The sequence below is a fragment of the Rhinichthys klamathensis genome, unplaced genomic scaffold (genome assembly GCF_029890125.1).
Source record: "Rhinichthys klamathensis goyatoka isolate OS25496 unplaced genomic scaffold, OSU_Roscu_1.1 h1tg000487l_1, whole genome shotgun sequence".
NCBI classification, from domain to species: Eukaryota; Metazoa; Chordata; class Actinopteri; order Cypriniformes; family Leuciscidae; genus Rhinichthys; species Rhinichthys klamathensis.
This window is the reverse complement of record NW_026606974.1, coordinates 1,987,157-2,002,762: the sequence shown is the minus strand read 5'-3', so window position 1 is coordinate 2,002,762 and position 15,606 is coordinate 1,987,157. Positions and strand designations below refer to the sequence as shown.

General features: G+C 39.4%; 1 protein-coding gene across 1 annotated transcript in view; it reads right to left on the bottom strand.

Moving 5' to 3' along the window:
• The window catches only part of oxct1a (3-oxoacid CoA transferase 1a), a 76,351-nt gene that overhangs the window by 13,119 nt on the left and 47,626 nt on the right, over nucleotides 1–15,606 (bottom strand). The window contains exon 14 of the mRNA XM_056237531.1: nucleotides 8,000–8,089. Within this exon, the coding sequence (XP_056093506.1) occupies nucleotides 8,000–8,089 (90 nt within the window). The remainder of the gene's footprint in view (nucleotides 1–7,999; nucleotides 8,090–15,606) is intronic.

Genomic DNA, 15,606 nt, shown 5'->3' with positions numbered 1-15,606 from the left:
ATACATTCAAAATGATTTTTTTTAGATGTTACTTATTTCTACTTAGTGCAAACAGTGGCAGATACCATTTGTACCTGTGCAATAATAACAGCATATTCAATGAAAATGATCATATTTATTAAAATCATAAATGGATTAATTATTGGGACATTACTTGTCCCTGTCCCTCTTCCTCTTCCTCTCATCTCCCCTAACCATTACCCTACCAGTTAAACACTTTATTCCCACTATTATATACCCGTTAGGCACTTTATTCTAGAGGTCTTCACGGGTCCACTTGGATCCGAAAACCCGAGGTCCGACCCGAGACCCGAGCGGGGTTCGGGTCCAAAACTCCGACGAGTGTCTCGGACACGGGTCGGGTTCGCTATTAGTGGCCTCGGGTCTCGGGTAATTTAAAATAAATATGCTTTTTCCAAATGGACCCGAGAAGATCCGAATTCTTTTTAACTATGTTGGGCATTTAAGAAAATTGCAGTATTTAAAACAACTCTATGACACCGTTCTCTCACTTTTTCTAAGTGAGAGAGCGAATCCGCGCTTTTACGTGCAAATGGGGTATAATTTGTTGTACTCAGTTGCTCGCTCCACATAAACCAACCCCTCCCTTTGCCAAGAAGAACTAGTGCGCCATCATGTGGATATATGTTTGACTAAATGCAAGTATTTGAATTATCGTTAAGCCAGGCCTGTCAATCAATTTAAAAAATACGCGACACTGTCAGAAAAGCATGGAGGCGATAACAAAAATTGTGAAAAATGTCAGGGAAAACGAATGGTGGTTTTAATCATCGCATGGTCCGGTAAATAACATTATGCCAAATTTTATAGGACGTAATGGGTTACAGTGATGTGTGATTGACATTTTAGCACTTCAGCACGCTTACACTTGCGCAGCAAACGCAGGGCTGTAGGCTGTGCAGTGTGCACAATGTAAATGACGTTTACGTTCGGGTCCAGTCGGGTTCTAAAGGAAATGGCGTCAGGTTGGGTCGGACTCGGGTCTAATTTTATCGGGTCTGTCTCGGGTCGGGTTTTTCTTTAAAAAAAATAATTTATGCACGTCGGGTTCGGGTAAGTAGTGATTCGGGTCGATTCGGGTCGGGTACAGTTTTTAGGACCCGAGAAGACCTCTACTTTATTCCCATTTTTCGAATATTTTCTTTGTTTTTTTAACAAAGTCTCTTCGAACTGATATGCGATGGAAAAGGGCAGATTCGAACTTCGGTCAGTCGTGACTAGCGCCAACCACCGGATTTCTTTTCTAATTTTCTCTGGCTCAATTAGACAATGGTGGGCGGAGTTAGTGTATACACCCTTTGCCAACAAGAAGGGCTATTTATTTGCACTTGATGTATATAGACACTAAAAAATCAAATCAATTATTTTAAATGCTAAAGGTGAATTTAGGCATTATAACATTATGAATTATATGCAGTATGAAAAATGGATATTCATTTTTTAAATTTGCTAAAGATTATGGTGTATTGTGTAAAACATTGTTTAAAGATGAACTTTAAGTGAGACTTAATCTAAACGTAAAAACAGAGGAAATGAGAATGCAAATATCTTAAGTCTCTAAATCAGGCTAAATGTGTTGTGCGTCCCTAGTTTGTCTGTTTTTGTTGTTGTTGTTGTTTTTTTGTGCTGTTTGGAGCCCCTGGTAAACATAAACTGTATGGCAAAAATTATATTTTGTGAGTAAATAATGATAGAATATTCATTTTTGGATAACTATCAGGTTGCAAACATACGAGGCATATACCATTGACACTGTCTGCACAGCAGAAAGCTTCTCAGAATAATGACGCCTCTCCAACTGTCTGCTTAGGGAAAAGAGATTCTGTCTCTCACGGGAAATAATGATGCCCTTCTCACAGGAAATACGTGCCATGCAATGTGACTCAATAAGAATCTGTTCATTAAAACTGATTGATGCAATCATCAATTCCTTATACATTTAAAACAAACTACTTATAGGAATTACAACAAATACCACAATGTATCTTTGTAAAATGATGTTCAATGCAACATATTTTGGTCTTATACCTTTAATCTTCAAGAGCTGATTTGCCATCCTCTCAAGGCAAGGCAAGGCAAGGCAAGTTTATTTATATAGCACATTTCATACACAATGGTAATTCAAAGTGCTTTACATAGAAGAAATTAAAATAATCAAAACAAATAAGAATAATTAAAACAGTTTAGAATAAAAAAATAAAGTACAGTAAAAACAGTCGGACGAACATTGGCACAGTGCTCATTCAGTAAATGCATAGCTAAACAGATGTGTTTTGAGTCTGGATTTGAATGTGACTACTGTAGGAGCACATCTGATCTCTTCTGGAAGCTGGTTCCAGCTACGGCTGGCATAATAGCTAAAAGCAGACTCTCCTTGCTTAGAGTGAACCCTTGGTATTTCTAGCTGATGTGATCCTAATGATCTGAGTGATCTGTTAGGTTTATATTCAGTGAGCATATCTGCAATATATTGAGGTCCTAGCCCATTAAAAGATTTATATACCAGTAATAATACTTTAAAGTCAATCCTAAATGTAACTAGGAGCCAGTGTAGAGACCTGAGGACTGGTGTGATGTGTTCATATTTTCTGGTTCTGCTCAGAATCCTGGCAGCAGCGTTCTGTATGAGCTGCAACTGTCTTATGGTCTTTTTAGGAAGGCCAGTGAGGAGTCCATTACAATAATCCACCCTGCTGGTGATGAAAGCATGCACAAGTTTCTCTAAGTCTTGATTGGAAACAAAGCATCTAATTCTTGCAATATTTTTCAGATGATAGTATGCTGATTTAGTTATTGCTTTGACATGACTACTGAAACTAAGATCTGACTCTAGAGACACACCAAGATTCCTGACTTGATTTTTAGTTGTTAGACCCCTAGCGTCAAGGTATGCATTCACCTTGAGAACTTCATCTTTGTTTCCAAACGCAATGACTTCAGTTTTGTCTTTGTTTAACTGAAGAAAGTTTTGGCACATCCAACTGTTTACTTCATCAATGCATTGGCACAGGGAGTCAATGGGGCTGTAATCGTTAGGCGATAGGGATAAGTAGAGCTGTGTGTCGTCTGCATAGCTGTGGTAAGAGATTCGGTTCTTTCTCATTATGTGGCTCATTGGGAGCATATACAGGTTGAACAGGAGTGGCGCAAGAATTGAGCCTTGAGGGACTCCGCATGTCATGGGTGTCCACTCAGACTTATGGTCTCCTATACTCACATAATAACCTCTCCCTTCTAAGTATGACCTGAACCATTTTAGGACTATCCCAGAAACCCCAACCCAGTTTTCCAGCCTGTCAAGTAGTATGTCGTGATCGACAGTGTCAAATGCAGCACTGAGGTCGAGTAGTACCAGCACTGATAATTTCCCTGTATCAGTATTTAAGCGAATATCGTTTATTATCTTTATGAGCGCTGTCTCTGTGCTGTGATGCGATCGGAAACCAGATTGAAAATTGTCAAAGTATACATTCGAGATTAAGAATTTGTTCAGCTGATTGAAGACAACTTTTTCAATGATCTTGCCTATAAAAGGAAGATTTGAGATCGGTCTATAGTTGCTTAATATAGTCTTATCCAGATTGCTCTTTTTCAGGAGGGGCTTGACAACTGCAGTTTTCAGGGAGTTTGGAAAACTACCAGAAAGAAGTGAGGCATTAACCACTTTTAGGAGATCTGCTTCTAAGCTGTTTAACACACTTTTGAAGAAAGATGTGGGAAGTGCGTCAAGGGCGCAGGTTGATGTTTTAAGGTGCTGTATGGTTTCTTCCAAAAGTTTGCCATCAATTTCTTCGAAAACAGACATAGTAACTACTTTCTCAGGTTGTGGTCTGATCTGTCTGACCCCAGTGCGGCTCAATGATGTGCTGATCACCTTTCTGATATTCTTAATTTTCTCAGAGAAGAAAGAAGCAAACTCACTGCACTTGCCGTCTGAGAGCATTTCACTGGGAATCTGGCTTGGGGGGTTTGTCAGTCTCTCTACAGTAGCAAAAAGAGTGCGTGTGTTGTTTAAGTTGCTGTTTATAATATTTGAGAAGAAAGTCTGTCTAGCTTTGCCTAGTTCAATATTAAAAGCATGGATGCTGTCTTTGTAGATGTTATAATGGACTACAAGTTTTGTCTTCCGCCACATGCGCTCTGTTTTTCTGCATGTTCTTTTCATATTTTGCACAGCTGTTGAGTTTCTCCAAGGTGCTTTTTGTCTACCACTCTTCCTGACTTTCACAGGAGCAATATAATCTATTACACCTTTAACCTTTGAGTTAAAAGAATCAAGGAGAAAATCAACAGAGTCAGCAGATATGCTTGGTTTTAAAGATATGGCCTTCATAAATAGCACACTAGTGTTCTCCTTTAAGCATCTCTTCTTGACAGACACAGATCTAGTTTCAATGGCAGGAGAGATCAATATATGAAAGAAAATACAAAAATGATCAGACAGTGCTACATCCTTAATAACAATCGATGAGATGTTTAAACCCTTACTGATAAGTAAATCTAGAGTGTGTCCACGATTGTGTGTGGGTCCATGTACATGCTGAATCAGATCAAAAGTTTTTAAAACAGTTTTGATTTCTTTTGCCATATTTGTATCATTATCTATGTGAATGTTAAAATCTCCAGATATCTATATAGACATCTTTAAAAAGAGCAGCTACTCCTCCACCTCTCCTACCCGCTCTGCAGACACTCATAAAAGTAAAGTTAGGAGGGGATGTTTCATTGAGGACTGTTGCACTGCAGCTGTCTTCTAGCCAAGTTTCATTTAGAAGCATAAAATCCAGTTTGTATGTGGTTATTAAGTCATTGACTAGAAGTGATTTATTTTTAAGTAAAATGGGAAAGAGACATCACTTATTTAACCTTTCTAAACAGTGTTTCCTAAAGTGCTGACATTTTTTAAAAACTAAGGTTTAAATTGGGATTTCCGAGGTGGGGAAAGAGTTCCAATTTAATGGTAATGGTGACCTAGAAAGGTATTACATGACATGGATAAATATACAAATATGACTAATGCCTATATGATGTCGGTCCAGTGGTATGATTCTTACTTCGACACAAAGGATACCGGGTTCTAAACTAGAATTCTAAACAAGTCTTCTAAAGTTCTAAACGGGTTAGACCGCATACAGTCTATAACTTTGAATATAGCAAGCAAAATTTCTAACACACACTGCCATTTAAAAGTTTGGGGTCAGTAAGATTTTTTTAAATGTTTTTTGAAAGAAATCTCTTATGCTCACCAAAGCTGCATTTATTTGATCAAAAATACAGTAAAAACAGTAATATTGTGAAGTATTATTACAATTAAAAATGACTGTTTTCCATTTTAATATATTCTAAAATGTAATTTTACTCCTGTGATGCAAAGCTGAATTTGCAGCATCATTACTCCAGTATTCAGTGTTACATGATCCTTCAGAAATCATTCTAATATGCTGTTTTGTTGCTCAAGAAACATTTTTTATCAGTGTTAAACCAGTTGTGCAGCTCAATAATTTTGTGGAGACGGTGATACACTTTTTTAGGATGCTTTGATGAATAGAAAGCATTTTTGATCCGCTGTTTGCATTTCAACAATCTAAAAGTCTTTACTGTCTTCTGATCAATTGAATGCGTCTTTGCTGAATAATTTCTTTCAAAAAGACAAAAAAAAACATTTGAAGGAAAGTGGAAACGGCACACTTTATTGGAAACGGCATACTTTTAGCAGTATTATACTTTTTCAATTTGCTACAGCTACGAGGAAAGCATAAATATGTAATGAATTTTTGTAATGAAGGTTCTTTTTGAAGTCATCACTAAGTCACTGGAAATGGAATGTGTGTACTGCATCAAATTTGAATTAAAAAAAAGAAAATAAATTTCATTCCAAGGTCCCGGAATGTCATTCTGGATCATTCCCGCCAAATTGAACCCCTGCTTATAACAGCACCAGAACACTTTATTGTTTGTTGTTCCGCTTGTCTTAATTAGAAACATTCCAGAACGCCTTTCAGTTGCTCTGTGACATGCAAAGCTTGATAATTTGGCTTCTTTTGGAACTAATTTCTAGCCTGGGAAAACCCAGACAACTTCCGGCAAATTTAGATTTGCTCTGAAAGTTAGTCTGGCAAAGAGCTCATTCAAGCCCATTTCCAATCCGTCGAAATCGAGGCACCAATCAGAAACGTTGGGGCGGGCTTTACACGATGACGACAGCGCTGGGATTTGAAGCAGATTTTGTAGCCTACATTACAAAGATGGATGCCGCATCCGTCGAACATCACTCGTTCGAATCAGCTATCGCGTCTGTTTTAAGCGATTTGAACGTTTCCTTTTTGTTAAAAACCGAGCAAAGAACAACACGAGATGTGTCTCCGCCGCTCTGCATACGTCATCTCCTTCATCGCTCTGATTGGTTTTAGGTCTATCCGCTAGAGATGCGCGGATGGGCTATTATTTCATCCGCAACCGCATCACAAAACTCATCATCTGTCCGCCATCCATCCGCACCAACGTTTTTGACCAATTTTCAAAACCGCACCCGCCCGCCATCCGCTGATTGGGCAATACAAGGCGCTGCTGATGACAGCCGCGAGACTAGAAAGCTCTCAGAATATCAGCAGTGAACTCCGTCTCCGATCGGCGCGGGGACAAAAATAAATAAATAGCCTAAATTAAACGCACTTCGGCAAACCTGACCTTATCTGATAGGCTACTGTACATTATTTTCATAGTAGCCTAATAGAAAACGTATTTTGGCACATAATTTCAACATGCTGCTATTGTATGGGGCGCCAACAATGTTACGTGACAGTTCTCCATTACGGACACGAACACTCAGAAAGCGGCACTAAAAGACTTTCAAACTTTCACAGAGGCCTCAAAAAAGCACAAAGCCTTTCTTTAAAGCGAATTTCGTTTTGTATTAATTGTATCTTCATTTTAATCCATGTTTCATTAACCAATTTCCTGGATTTAATAAATAGGCTAAAAAGTAAATAGTCTATCTTGATTGTGTAGGCTATTTTTCATTATAAAATATTACCGACATGGATCAATTATTAATATTAGATTTCATCTGTCTTTTGTAGGCATAGCTGATGGCGCACCAACGAAAAAGCCTAGGAGTGACTTCGGCGTTTCTTTAATATCAAGGCTCTATGGTTTATTATATGATTGTTAGGCCTGTTGATGGTATAAAATGAATTGCACTGTGCCTGAAAAAGACGCGCTCTCCGCTCTCTTCCCGTGCATTCAAAATTAACGGGAGTCTTCAGAACAGGCTCGTCCAGCGTCAACAGCACCGAACTTGGCTCCAATGTTAATCAACGTCTGGGCCACTTCGTGGAATCCTTTACCAGAAACAATATCGAACGGGCGCATATCAAGAGAGCGCACAACTTATTCCAGGCAACCTTCCATATTTCTTTGTTTTTAATTCTCCTTTTTTGAGTTTGTCACGTAGCTACCTCCTTCGCCGGCGCTGCCATCTCTGATAACAACAAGCAGTCTCTGCATAGACTCGACTAGCTGATGAAAATTTGACTATTTCAAAGTGTGCTCGATTTTTTTTTTTTTTGGATGTAGGTATATAGTCAGATTACAATATTTAACAATGTATATTTTTTCATTTGATTGGTTCAACCGCCCGCCGCCCGCCACCCGCCCGAATTTAATTAAAATATTTTTTTCCGTCCCGTCATCCGCCCGATCCGCGGTTTATCCGCGGAGTCCGCGGCTGTAACCGCCAACCGCGCATCACTCCGTTGGTGACGCCCCTCTGGAAATGATTTGTCTATGACGCTTTGCCAGACCATAACTCAGTTACAACTGAGAATGGTCTGGTTTTAACCAGGCTAACTAATTTCATTAGCAGAGCACAAATAGGCATCCTCATTGTGTCTGAAATGCAAATTACACTATTATTTACAAACTGCAAACAAATTCAAATGTAATATAGAAAGCCAGCATAACTCATGATTACACCTACCTTAGCAGAGTGCTCCATTGTAACAACCACTTTAGTTCCAGCACTGGCCACTAGATCCATTGCCCCTCCCATGCCTTTCACCATCTTACCCTGATGGGAACATACAAAAAAGATGTTGCAAGAAATGAGCAACACACACATGTACTTCAAAATACATTGTTACGTTTCAAACACAGATTATTTCAGGTTGTATGAAACAAATGAGACAATTAAACAATTAAAATGAAATCCTACAGTGGTCTATGTGAATTAGTTCAATTCAAGGTGGACAACAAAGCTCGGTCAAGTTTGTTCTGGAGGAGATTTGAAAGGGCATTGTTGCTAGGAAACCATAAACCTGATTACCTATGGCTGGACTCACTTAACAAAAGGGCCTTTTCAGTGACGCTGATTTTATTGTTTTTTCACAAACATTCATGGATGCAGACACATGCACAAACACAAACTGGGCACACGGATGCTAAGAAATCCATGAGGAGTATATGTGTTAACACATCGTCTGATAATGACACTTGTTTTGTGCCATATAGATTTTGCTTCGGCTTTGAATGCATCAACACAACATTTCCTGCCGTCCCTGAAGCAACACATTAAGTCAATGCCTAAATATTCTGCCATTCCTCTACGAAAAATGAATCTTTTCCAGTGCCTTGACCGTTCATGCTTGCTGATCCCCTGTAGTGTCATTTTACAGCAATTTCCTAACTCTATTTTATAGGCTATGGGAATTCATTTAAGAAAATGTCTTCTGCTGTTTCTCTAAGTATTCTGCTTGAGCTCAACCAGCATGATCTCCTTCAGTCTCCAACAGAGACAGACACACTTGAAATGCTTGAGTAGAATCTCAATAAAGAGAGGTGAATATAAATGTAATACCTAGCCTTGATGGGTTTTTCCTACTACAGGTGTCGGATACGGTGGAATGCCTCATAAAAATAAATATTATGAAAAATATTTATATAATAATTTTTCATTATAAGTCTCTTTATCTTAAATGGCAAGATATCACAGGATCCTAATATGTGGCAAAATTATGATGATGTCCTTAATAGACCTAAATACAGGTTTATGAAAACCTGTTTATGTGCTAGGCAAATCTTATGGAGTTTTTACACTGCATGGTATGGCTCGGTACGGCTCAACTCGCTTCGCTTTTCCACTGCGTGGGAAGACTCGGCTTGGTTTGCTTTTCCAGCCACTGCAGTTAGTACCGCTTTAAAGTGGGTAAGATGATAGACTGATCGTTATAGTTGCGCCACCTATTGCGTGACATCATCCACTCCTCGGTTACCACAAAAGGAACGTCTGCACCTCGTCTACTGACCACGATTCAGCCATTTCTTCGTGTGACGGTCGTTTAAAGCAAGTCGTTTAAAAAAGTTGTGTGAACAAATGATACTGCGGTGGCTGTTGCTGCTAGCGGGTTTGGTGTCTTGTTTCGCAAATCCAATGACGCTGGTAGTGACGATTCTCTCAGACCAATCAGTGATCTGCAGTGTTTACAAATTATTGGAAAGGAAAACAAGTTGACCAACATTTTCACGGTCCAGAGCAGAGCGTTTTTTTTATTCACTATATGTCCAGCTGTTGAGAAGACGTGCTCCGTCAGCACTGATGTCCCAGGGACACTCAGGTACTTCATTGCCATAGCTGCCCAAGGTGGGGGTATTTCGTACTTCCAATCTTCAACCACAAAAGCGGGTCGCTGTCAGCTGGAAATTTTCTTTTTAGCTTTCGCAACGCCTACTGCACTTTTGGAATTCTTTAGTTTCTTTTTCTGCTTGTTTGTGAGTTTTGTTACCTCGATCTTTTTTATTTTGTTTAATTCGTTTAAAATTAATAGTGTACATATTTGGTTAAAATCGATTCCCTATTTTCGTTTTCGAAACTTGTGTTGTTGGTTGGTCCGATCGATTGTGCAATCGATTTTCGAACGTAAAGTGACAGCCCTACTTGGAACCTCAAACAAGGTGGTACAATATAAGTGAGCCGTACCATGCAGTGGAAAAGCGGCATTAGGGGGTTTTCACACTGGGCACGTTTGCCACGCTCACGAATCTGTGTGTATTTATTTTAGGCGCCCCCGCAGCGATGGTCTGAATTCACACTCCCTGATTCTATCGAACCCTGGTGCATTTGCATTCATTTCACGTCATCACAAACATGCATGGTGATGAAAACAGAACTCTGGTGAACGACACTTTTGTACTGTGTGTGCATTGCATGGAGGCAGCTTTCTGGTGCTTGCAAACAAACTCTTTTGTGGAGAAAGCTGACTGCGAACCATTCATTTGCAGCTCAGATTGCGCTCACTCTGCACGAATACACTGCACGCTCACTCTTGCTTGTATCCGGGGTAAATCATCACCACTGTCATTCCTAACATGTGTTTCGTTGAACTAATGACATCGTCATCAGCTAAAACGCATGGACATGTTAAGGCTGGCCCACACTAAAAGATTTTTAAAATCTTATCAGATTTTCATATGTGAGAGACCACAAACATGACGATAAAAAAAATCATATATTTAACAGTTTTGTTCCTATAGTGAGTAGAGTACATGTTACACACTAACAGATTCCATTCACAAACAACCAGATTTCTCGACTGTGAACAAGGGAAATCTCGAAAGATCTCTTGCGGTCAAACGTGACTTTACAGAGTAAACAAACATGGTGGACGATGTGCAAGAAGAAATGGCGATAGTGATTTTGTATCTGATTTGGTATCATTTCGTTCGACATGACAATCTACAGAGTGTGTCCATGTTTGTCCTCACACAACATGATTTCAGATCCAAAATATTTAACATGTTGGATATCTACGATTTGAGATCGGCGCAGCCCCGACGTTCTTCCGAGCAGATTCAATCTCTCTTAACACACCTCACACCACAGGAAAATCTGATAAGATAATAGAACCATGCAGATAAACGGGGCTTTACCTTGGATAGTCAGAAGGAGAGAATTGGGCCCCAAATCGGCCCGAGTACCTTGTAGAGTGTGGTTGCATTTATTTTACTTCCTGAAAAAAAGCATACCCAAATTCGAGTAGCTTTCACATTCTCCTACAAGTAGTCTCGGGTTCGGTACCCTTCCAGGTCCGCATGACAGCTTTCACATTACCAATTTTTCATGCGAACCATGATCTGTTTCGAACTAGACTGCCAGTGTAAAAGCCCCCTTATATAGCTTAATCAAAGGGCCACATAGACAATAACAATGATTGCAGACATTTCATGACTAAATACGTCACTTACTACATTGAAGAATTATAAAGTGCAAAACATATTTTCAGCACATTTAAAGGTTCCACATTTGGCTCAATTGTTAATTGACAGATAAGTTGCAGATCTTCAGTGTAGTTCTTCAAAATCTTTCACATGCATGCGGCTTACATTAAAAGCTCAGTGTAGTCTTTAAAGTTCAATGTTTCTTTTGAACTGGCATCATTTTGTTTCAATTAATACATTTTTGTGAGGTATTCATTGAAATGTATCTTGATGTAGTTGCTGATACCCCGCCCTACATATGGGTTTCCTACAACTTAATAACAATAGAAAATACGTGGTGCCGTATGGTTCACAAATTACATCAAATGACGTAAACGGATATGAAATTTGAACTGTAATTTGTCAGATGATGAATCATATGCATTAACCAGTTAAAAATGGTCCAAGAGTCTCTCTCAAAACCACAAAGTGCAAATCAATTAATCAACCATCAAGCTCTTATCGTCACTGTTGGCTGTTAACACACAAGCTTGACAAGCAAGCAAATAAATAACTGGGAGCCAAGTGGAAAGGAAGGGGTCCATGTGCAAACACCTGCATGGGCTTTTTTTTCTTCATTTATGCAGGCTTTGAAGGAGGCACATTCTGGAAGGAGAGCTGTTTACACGGTGGGAAAGTGCCACATGGAAGTGCTGTGTGGGGGTGTGTGTGTGTGTGTTTATGTGTTGAGGGGATATTTCACATGAAAAAAACCCGCAACTTTAGTGGACAGCAGACTGAGAGTTTCCATGACAACTTATCAAATATTTCCCCTGTAAATCACACTATCCTTGCATTTCATGCCTACTGATGAAGACAAGAAATTATGCCCTTCACTTCAGGCAATTTCCTTTTGTCGGCTTGCGTCCTTATCCACTCCTCTAAACTCATTCTCTCCTACACAAACTGGCTGGACATTTAAATGTGTGGTGATTCAACGGTGGCTGGCGTTAATGCCGTTTCCTAGACAACAATTGAAGCGCCAGTGACAGTGTGACAAAAGGCTGTGTAGTTTAACAGAGCTGAACATCTGCAGACAAGTGAATAAGTCTTCACATCTTGAAGGACCTGTGAACTTTATGGTATAACATTTCATGTTCTTTCTTTTTTTTAAACTATTAACCAGAAACATAACCTTTTGGGAAGGTGGCTTGCCTCTGTGCAGCATATAACCCGCTGTCACTTCCTAATTATATATTAAGAAGTCCAAAAAAAGTAGTTAAAGGCATAGTTCATCCAAAAAATAAAATTCCATCATCATTAACCTCATCATGCTCCAAACTTGACATTTCCAAAACAGCTCTGATGCGGACTCCACAAGACTCTTGAATGTGTCCTGTGGTATCTAGCACCAAGACATTAAGGGGCCATCAAGGGGTGTACCTGGTCTGACAGTGGAACATGTCAAAGTAACATCCACATGACACACACCCAGCCATCCACTTGATCTAAAAGAAAACTTGATTCATCAGACCAGGCAACCTTTGTTTATTCAGCGTTTATTCATTGCTAAACACATTGCTAAACGCATTGCCCATTGTAGGCACTTTTGGCTGTGGACAGAGGTCATCATGGGCACTGTGACCAGTCTGCAGCTATGCAGCCCCAAACGCAGCAGAGAGTGATTCACTGGGTGTTCTGACACCTTTCTTAGTTAGTTCATGCGTTCATGACCTCAAGGCTAGATTATTGTAATGTTTTAATGGGTGGTTGCCCTGCACGCTGAATAAACAAACTCCAACTGGTACAAAACGCAGCAGTTAAGAGTTCTTACTAGAACCAGGCAGGAAATATGACCATATTAGCCCGGTTTAGTCAACACTGCATTAGCTCCCTATTAAACACTGCATATATTTTAAAATCTTTTGCTAATTATTTACAAAGCACTAAATGGTTTAGCCCCCAGAATTTGAGCAAGCTCTTAACGCATTATAGTCCTTCACGTCTATTGCAATCTCAAAATTCTGGCCAGTTGATAAAACCTAGAATATAAAAAAATTTGTTTTTAGCACCTAAACTTTGGAACAGCCTTCCTAGAATTGTTCGGGAAGCAGAAACACATCTCTTTAACCTTACATACACATAATATATAATCAATTTCTATTATTCAAATCAGTTAAATGATTGTTAGGCTGTATATACTAGGTCAGCCGAAACCGGGAACACTTCCTATGATATCCGATTTACTTGTTATATCATAAGAAGAATGGCATCTACGCTAATATTAGTCTCTCTGTTTATCCAGAGGTTTACAGCCGGTAGTCATCCGGATCCGGGCTGGAGGACCTGTGCCTAGACAAAACGCATCCCTGAAGTGTCAGCAGAGATTGTGTCAACTAGACTAGACAACTAGACCCTGTGAAGGCTTCATCGACACGACAGCCAGTGGCTCTGATCCTCAACAAATCCGTCTCCATACCGGCATGATGAATCAGATCTTCAACCAGATGGAACTGGATTAAGTATTTTGAATGTTCTGATCCAATCTTACTTCTGACCTGTAATGCTGCCTGAATCATAATCATGTACTGTTCGTTTGTTGGCCAGAGAAGAACTGGCCCCCCACTGAGCCTTGTTTCTCCCAAGTTTATTTTTTTCTCCATTCTGTCACCTGATGGAGTTTGGGTTCCTTGCCAGGTTAGGGTTCCTTGCTAAGTTGGGGACACCTAATATTCAACAATATTATTGATCTTCCTGCATTGACACCATTGTATGAGAACTGAACTGAGCTGGACGATGACATCACTGTTTTCTCTAGAGTTGCTATATAGATAAATGAACAAAATTAATAACTAATGATTTTTACAATGGAAATGAATCAACACTGAACTTACTTAAGCTGGAAAATGACACTATTTTCTTTTAGAGCAGCTGTACAGCCAAAACAAACTTTGTTGCATTATTTATTTAAAAGCAAAAGTGAAAAGCGAGCACATTCAAAAGCGAAACTGACTCTTTTTGTAAAAAGAGAGAATAAGCTCTTTGACAGCGCACTTGAGTGCCCATTGTAGGCGCCTTCGACGGTGTTCAGGGGTCATCATAGGCGCTTTGATTGGTCTGTGGCTACACAGCCCCATTGAAAGGATAGCCTTTGTTGCCCTCGTGCATCGATGAGCCTTGGGTGCCCAAAACCCTGTCACTGGTTTGTAGTTTGTCCCTCTCAGACCACTTTTAGTAAATTCTCACCACTGCTGACCGGGAGCAACACACAAGCCTTGCCGTTTCAGAGATACTGTGACCCAGTCGCCCTGCCATAACAATTTGGCCCTTGTTAGAGTCAGATCTTTATTCTGGCCAATTTCTTCAGTATCCAACATGTTGATTATGAGAACTTTTTGTGTTTATATAAATATATACACTACCGTTCAAAAGTTTGGGGTCGGTACGATTTTAAATACTTTTAAAAGAATTCTCTTCTGCTAACCATGGCTGCGCTTATTTGATTAAAAATACAACAAAAATCAGTTATAGTATTAAATATTATTCCAGTGTAAATCATCTGTTTTCTGTGTGAATATATAGTAAAGTGTAATTTATTCCTGTGATCAAAGCTGAATTTTCAGCATCACCAGTGTCAGTGTCTTCAGTGTCAAATGATCCTTCACAAATCAGTATAATATGAGGATTTGATGCTCAAGAAACATTTATTATTATTATCAATGTTGAAACAGAGCTAAGTGATGTTTGGTGTGGAGCAGGGTACTTCAACCTTGATGGTAGGAACATTCCTTAGTACAAAATGTACATATTGGTCAAGGGGCATGATTAAATTTAAAAAATGTAGCGTGATATTCCTTTGTAATTACCTGTACTAAATAATGCATTAAATTGAAAGCCATGAAACATATAAAAGAGAACAAGATGCAGAGACTGAGCAGCTTCTGTGGCCTTAAGTTCTGTCAGGTAATGGGTAATTTGAAGTGGACTATAATTTTGCGTCTGGGTTTGCTGAAAGGCTGTATGAGAGCCATTTCTGAATGAGGGTCAAGAGTTAGAGAGTCCCAACTCAGGTTTGTGCACATGAATCACATCTTTTTACAAGAGAGTGTGTGTGGGTGTTGGGATGTGGAAGCAAGCAGGATTATTTCATCTAGTTCAGAACATGTTCGACCCCCATTTTTTGCATCAGTGTGGTACATTATAATTAAAGGCACATCGTGACTATAAAGCGAGGAATTTTCTCTTCTTCTTGTCCATAAAAAAAAAGAAATAGCTTCACCATAAAAAGCAACCAAAATCCTTCCTTTACCAATGAATGCCAAGCAGTTCTTCTGAGAGCTCAAGGCTGATGTACATTTGTTTTTTGGATTAAGCTGTCCTGGAACATTATGAATG